Consider the following 7,103-nt stretch of genomic DNA (forward strand, 5'->3'; position numbering starts at 1 on the left):
TTTTTCCAATGATGTCATGGCAGCATGGTGTTTTTGTTTGTGCTTGCATGTGTGTCTGCACATATGCGTGGGGCGGAGTTGGGGGGGGTGGGGGAACAGAGCGTAGAACCTTAACGTCGCTGTCTACCCCGGAGGCTGACTCATCCGTTTATCACGCTAGCGCAGCCGCTCACCTTGGCACCATTTCGCTCATGTTTGCTTATTTTCTTTTCCGTCCGCCTGGCCGTGGTGTGGGGCCAAGAGGCGTAACAGTCTGTGCAAAAAGATGCATCACTGGGAGTCTCGGTTGTCAGAAAGTGATGTCAATCCTGAGCTCAATCACGATTCAACACAAGAGCTGATGGACTGAAAGCTTCTCTGGCGGACTGCAGCACAAAGATGAAATGAAAACTTTTGGTGCATCCTGGGAATGACTACCATCATGTACCTCTTTTTAAAAATATATGTCTAAAAAAAACGATTTTTCAGATAAAAAACTCAGGGGGTGAATGTTTTTGCCTCTGGTTCAGGGTGAAAATATGTTTGGTTTTGAACGTGAACAAATGTGATGTGAAATATTTATTTGGTCATTGCATATAAGACAACACTTCCCAAAATGATCGTGATTCGATACTCAGTGAATAAACAACATCAATAAAAAAAAAAAAAGAAGAATGAAAACCTTCCTTGCACTAGAACCTAACAATTATTTTTGCTTTGGGATAAAGTAACATTTACAAAAGAAAAGTTTAAACAGATTAAACCATAAAGATCAAGAAACAGGAGAATACATTTATATTTTCGCAATATCATTTTTTTAAAACCCTCTTTTAAAATGATACATATTCTCACTTTGCTTTAATTTCTCTGATAGTGTGTCCTATAACTTTACACCACAAGCAGATATACACTTGCTTTTCATTGCAATGTTGCATTTGGGTTACTCCCCATTTAGTTTTCCTCAAGTGGATGGTTGACGTTTTGATCGCCAACCAACCATCACTATTGCACAGACAACCTAACATCCATACATCGTAGGGTCTCAGGGTCTCAGGGTCACAGGGGTCTGCTGGGACCTATCCCAGCTGTCATAGGGCAAAGGCAGGGTGACACCCTGGACTGGTCGCTATTCACTCGTATGCTTTTTTTTTTTTTTCCAACCGTATGAGTGAAGCCGGAGAACCCGGAGAGAACCCACGCAGACACAGCGAGAACATGCAAACTCCTCACAGAAAGGCCCCGAGCCCGGTGATTGAACCTGCAACCTTCTTGCTCCACCATCGTCTCAATTAAAACAACAACAACAACAACAACAACAACAACAACAACAACAACAAAACTTACACAGGTCTATCGAATGGCTTGAACCAGTAGCACAGACTTTGGTTTTCTCAGTCAGATGAACCAGTGACGACAAATAACAATAGTAAACAATAGTCCGCACACGTCAGCGGCACTTTCACTGGCATCTCTTGAGAATCCAGACAACGGAGCGGATCGACGGTTGTTTTGCTGCCAGAGGGGGAGGGGCGCAGAGACGTGCCGTCACTGGAGGCCGTCGGCCGCACTCTCGTCTCTCTTATGAGTCAACCTTTTCCCGTGATTCACGTCTGAGAGCAGCTCCAACGACAGACAGAAATTGCAGTCACTTCTCCTGGTTCTCACCACCTCCGTCCTCCTCTTCCTATCAGTGCGCTCCTCCTCTCCATTCATCTCTTTGTCCGCACTCCCTTCCCTTCACTTCCCTTCCTGCCTGCTAATTGGTGTTGTACCGCACCATTTATTTCTCCGCCGTGCCTGCAGAACTGCTCCCTGGGCCAACTCCTGTCAGCGGCATCTCCAGGCTGTTGCTGGAAGACCTCCAGGACGTTCAAAAAAAGAAAAAAAAAAGTCTAACACACCCAGTACAACCTGCGGGCCTGTGCAGCCTCGACCAGGGGATTTCACCTCGATGATGACGGGGAGCCGTCTTCCTTCCTGAGCTCACATAAATCTGTCGGTGGGCTCGTCCTATAGTCTAATATTAAAGCTGTTAACCACCGCGTGCTACGCAGCAGGGGAGGGAAAACGCTTGTCTTTCAAGAGCGAGCATGAGTGATGTACAAGTGCGGTTGGGAGTGAGTCTGCTGCTGCTGCTGCTGCTGCTGCTGCTGCTGCTGCAGCAGAGGACAACTGAGCAGGTTCCTGCCCCAATGGTTCTTGTTTGCCATTTGCAGAATGATTGCAACGTCGGTCGTGCACCATGTTTTGTTTTGTTGTTTTATTGTCATTTTTCTTGTCTGCTCATGCTTTTATTTTACTGTTCCACCAAAGGGCATCCTGACTCGTCTTGTCCCAGAAAAATGACAAGAATGGACTTGCGAGGACATTTCTCAGCTAAGTGAAGGACCTCTGTCATCTCCGACCGAGAGAACGGCAGAGGCTACCGACCTCAGGCTATAATCAAACGCACACAAACAAAGACGTGCGTGCACGCACGGAGATGCAAACAACACATCTCAACACACTGGTTGCACATTTCTGATGCGCAGCAAAGTGGAGATTTTGGAAGTTTTTTGGAAGAAAGGAAACATTCAGAAGTTTTAACATTTATTATTTACAAGTTTAGACATTTTTACAGGCTCTTTACATTGTACAGCATGAATCCCACAAAGTAATAAATAATTTACAAATGTCAACAGATTCTGGTTTGTTTCATCCCACTAAAGAAATAAAAAGGTTCCAGGACCTTAAGATGGTGAATGTTTTCCAATTGACTGCTTGTAATCTTGTTCACAGTAAATTTCCTTGGAAGTTATGGTTTGTTTGTTTTTTAAATAATGTTGTAACTTTTAAATTATTCTGTTTGGAGCAGAACAAATTGCTAATCAAACAAGCACAAAACACATTTCCAGGGACAAATTACACACGGCAGTTAGAAAACTATAGCACCACAAATATTACCAGTTACACACAACATTCTGCTGGCTTTTGCTGAAATTGCACTTTAAAATGGCATCACAGTGGCTCCTCTCCAAGGAGGGTAAAAGGGGAAGCCCCCCGTTCCCTCCCAACACACACACTAAGGTAACACAGGAGTCCGTCCACCACAGTCTTTTGGGAATCGCAGCAGTCGTGTCAGAGGATGTCGGAGCACAGGGGGAAGTTATGTTCCGGCTCCTGCAGGTAGCTCAGCTGCCATGAGAGTCCCAGGGTCGGGGGGGGCTCCACGAACGAGTCCATGTACCTCTGGGCGCAGGAGGCCCACACGCCCGCCTGGTAGCCCAGCCCCTCGGCCACCACGGGGTAGCGCAGGGGGCTGGGCGGCTGCTCCCGGGGGCTCCCGCAGGGGTAGAACTGGCCCTCGGGGGGGTAGCAGGGGTAGTGGGGGGAGGGAGGGCACGCCGTCGCCCCACCGCCGTCCGCCAAGAGGTGAGGCTCCGGGGGCAGCCTGTGCACGTGGACCCCCTGCTGCTGCTGTTGCTGCTGCTGCTGCAGGTGGGAGCCAGATGGGCGCCAGCGGGTGTAGCCCTGCTGCTGCTGCTGCTGCTGCTGGTGGTGCTGCTGCTGCTGCTGCTGCTGGTGGTGGTGGTGGTGGTCCAGGTGGGGGACCATGGCCCGGGACGCTCCCACCACCACCGCCGCCGTGGTCCCGCCGTTGCACTCCCGGTGGGCGCAGGGCTTGGTGGCGGCGGCGGGGTGGGCGGCCGGAGTCGGGGGGTTGGCGCTGAGGAAGACGGAGAGGGCGGAGATGCGGTGGATGGCCCGCTGCAGCGTGGCGATCTTGGAGAGCCGCTTGCCGCTCAGGTCGTGGTTGAGGGCCACGCGCAGCGCGTTGAAGGCCTGGTTGTAGTCCAGGATGCGCTTGCGCTCGCGCACGTTGGCCGCCACCCTGCGGGCTTTGGAGCGCACCGGCCGGCTGCGCTTCTTGGCCTGGCCGTCCTCGGCCGCCGGGTGGCTGGGGCTGCTGTTGCTGCTCCTGCTGCTGGAGATGGAGCCGCTGCTGCCGTCTGGGAAGGCCGACTTGGGGCTGTCGGCGTCGTCGTCGCCCTGGTCGATAACGCCGAGCTCCAGCTCCTCCTCGGAGAACTCGGAGCTCGCCACGCTGCTGCAACTCATCCTGTCGGCTTGCGAGTGAGGTCGGGTTCCCACCGAGTCTTACGGCATGAAAAGACGTCGTCCTAGGTCGGGAATGGAACCGTCGGTGCCACCCGACACGACCCCTGCTGGACCGTCGGCGTTCACCGTCAATACTGATCCTCTGGCGACTCCTCCGACTCCTCCAGCGTCTTGCGAGCACTTGTACCTGAGCAGGACAGGTTGGCCTGCTTTTTAAAGCTGCTTCAGTCACATGGTACAGTTACCTGTGAGGAATGGTGCTCTCTCCCTCTCTCTCTCTCTCTCTCTCTCTCTCTCTCTCTCTCTCTCTCTCTCTCCCTGTCTCTCTAACTGTAGGTTTATGGGCGCCCTCCAGGCAAATGGCACTGTCACCTCCTCCTCCTCCTCTGACTCTCCCTCGCAGGATCTCACAGAAATGTTTCATCACCTTGTGTGAGTCCAACATGTACACAAACATACAAATCCTCTGGAAACCACAATCGAGAATGCACTTTCTTTAATATCTATATGTCTTTTTAATTTGGTTATCCCGGGGGGTTTTTTCTGCCTTGACCCCCTGACAGCTGGGATAGGCTCCAGCAGCCCCCACAGTGACCCTGAGTGCAGGAGCGCAGAGGGTTGTAAGAGATGGATGGACGGATCCCACGTTTTCAGTTTTTCTCTCCTATAAAGACAGGATACGACAATATTGTAATTAGTTGTCACGTGAATTGCATCTCTACTTCAGACTTTCCATTGAGTTGTAGTATTTTGCTGAGCTGAGTTACTACTGATACTCAGTCATCTTCTTTTTTCACTGTAGCACTATTCAAAGTTCCATTCAGACTAAAAGTCCACTATAAACCCTTTGCCTTTTGCCTTGGAATACACAAAAAATATACAATATCGATGAGAGAAGATGTCAGCCTCTCGCTGGTACGGGAAAAAAATGCACATACAACAAGTATTCCAATTGGCTGCACGTTTCCCTTTTCTCAGGTCTGCGAAGAAATTAACCCTCTCATCTGCCGCAGGTTGGACCCGTCCTTACAATTAGCAGTCTCTGGAGTGGCGATTCTTCCTCTCTCTCTGCTTCCCCCTGCTCAGGTTTAAGGGCCATGTAATTTAGAGTAGCTTCCCTGGAACCCAACCTCATAAATCAGGTCTGGGCAGCACCTGAGGACAAGAGCAAAGTGAACACTAGACTTCAAAGAGGGGGGAAAGAAAAAAAAAACAGGGGCAAATATTTTACAATTTGAATCTGCAATTGCCGCTGGTTGGCCGATCAATGTCCTATGGTCTTTGTGCTGGTTTTTCATGAAAGTGTGCATTCTTTATGATTCTTTATGATTCTGTTCATGATGTAATAAGTTGAATGAGATTGAGGAACAAAAAACAACATTTTCTGCACCTTTTTCACCTTTGTGACAAACAAGCTGTGAAGGGAGGAGTGAAAAGGGGAAAGACCTGCATCCACATGTAAGATCTGAGTGTCAGATATTGTGGTGGATTGCCAACGCTGATTGCACTGACCTTTAGCTAGGCTCCTGGCCAAGTGCAATGGGTCAGGTAACTAAAGGGTAGGCAGGCCCTGAGATACTGAACCGAGGGGTCGTTGAGCAGCATTGCTTCCTTCCTGCCCTCTTCTTTTATTGTATGCGCTGCGTCTCACAGACGCCTTCAGAACAATTATGGCCCAGAGTTTCAACTTAAAATGCATAAGCGTCTGAGGTGGGAAATTGCCGTCTACATTTCTGTTTCGTCCATTAGACGACACTGGACAATCCTCAGGCAGGTCCTGAGGTGCATGAGGTTCCTGGAGGTAAAACTTAATAAGCAATGAGTAATCCCGATCTAAATATACTAATTGTATGTATTATTATTATTATTATGTACATTTCGTTTTGAGTTACCTTGAAATGCAGTGATGTACGAAACTCTCCATCTGTGTATAATTCACTTCACACAATGCATAAAAAGCAATGCACATCAGAAAATTATGAGTATTTCTGCTGATTAAATCTAAAGAAATATTGTGATCGCAGACCTAATTAAAAACATTCTGCATTTTTTTTTTCAAAAGGCTCAAGGATGTTTGCTGAGCGCTTTCACCAATGACTGAGGTCAGAACGCAGCGCTGTTTACATATGTCAGCTATAGTTGCCTGTCTTGTTTGTTGCTCATTATCACTTCCTGTTAAGTTGTAACGTAGCCACTTAAGCCACCACATTTACCGCGCCTATTAAAGAATGCCGCTACGCAACCACAATGGCGGTGGTTAAAACTGCTCCTGCCGTGCCATTAGGCTTGAAGTTGGTGAGCTTTATTGCGAGTTGATTTATGGCTTCACAAACATGTCAGATTTACTGCTGTGGTGTAAAGAGCTTGAAGACTGCAGCCTCGGACTCTCCCTGTCCATTCATTTCTGACAGGTGAGAAGACACCAGTAATTATCAGCCGCCGGGAATAAATCACAAGATTTTATCACGCAGCTCGTCATGTCCCTGATGGAATAACTGTTTTCAAGCAAAGGGGACCTGTCCAAGGCCGCTGAACCTTAGATTTGTAAATCTCCTGCTCAAGCCCCCATAATGACTGGTTGTTAGCCATTTGTTATTAGAGGTCTGAGTGCCAAATGTTATAGATGTATATTTCCAAAGGGGTAGTTAGGGGTAATAAGTGAGTAAAGCCCCGGGATCGCTAACCTTGGCTTTGCAGTGGTATGTTAATGCATGTTTTTGGCGTCAGCCATGGAATTTTCTCACCTCAATAAAACGCTTCCACTCACAAAAAAAAAACAAAACCTCTGCCCATGGACGGTTTGCCACAACGCAGTTGTTTCCGCTCATTGAATATTTTTTTAATTACACTTTATAGGACATTGAAAGGGAATAAAAATCGGTGGTTCCGTCAAATCATAATAATACAATTTGTTTATTTACTTATGTTACTTGCATGTTTATTTTAAAATACAAAAAACCCAACCTTTAAAGCCTGTGTTTAATAGCGCAGGTTGCATTGACCATTTATTGAGCTAAATCCCCCTA

The 7,103-nt window shown here is 48.0% G+C and overlaps 1 protein-coding gene across 1 annotated transcript; it reads right to left on the minus strand.

Annotated features, from left to right (window-relative positions):
- Nucleotides 1-2,779: 2,779 nt before the first annotated feature.
- bhlha9 (basic helix-loop-helix family, member a9) lies at nt 2,780-4,261 on the minus strand. The gene has a single exon (XM_076019704.1). The coding sequence runs from the start codon at nt 4,075-4,077 to the stop codon at nt 3,097-3,099; it is 981 nt and encodes a 326-aa protein (XP_075875819.1). The 5' UTR covers nt 4,078-4,261; the 3' UTR covers nt 2,780-3,096.
- Nucleotides 4,262-7,103: the final 2,842 nt, after the last annotated feature.

Source organism: Nelusetta ayraudi, unplaced genomic scaffold, assembly GCF_046127955.1.
Source record: "Nelusetta ayraudi isolate G7.1 ecotype Tasmania unplaced genomic scaffold, CSIRO-AGI_Nayr_v1 ptg000011l, whole genome shotgun sequence".
In the NCBI taxonomy this organism is placed as follows: domain Eukaryota; kingdom Metazoa; phylum Chordata; class Actinopteri; order Tetraodontiformes; family Monacanthidae; genus Nelusetta; species Nelusetta ayraudi.

What these genes read in the sequence shown, in the direction of transcription:
- bhlha9 (XM_076019704.1), bottom strand. Translation starts at nt 4,077, where the DNA reads ATGAGTTGCAGCAGCGTGGCGAGCTCCGAGTTCTCCGAGGAGGAGCTG.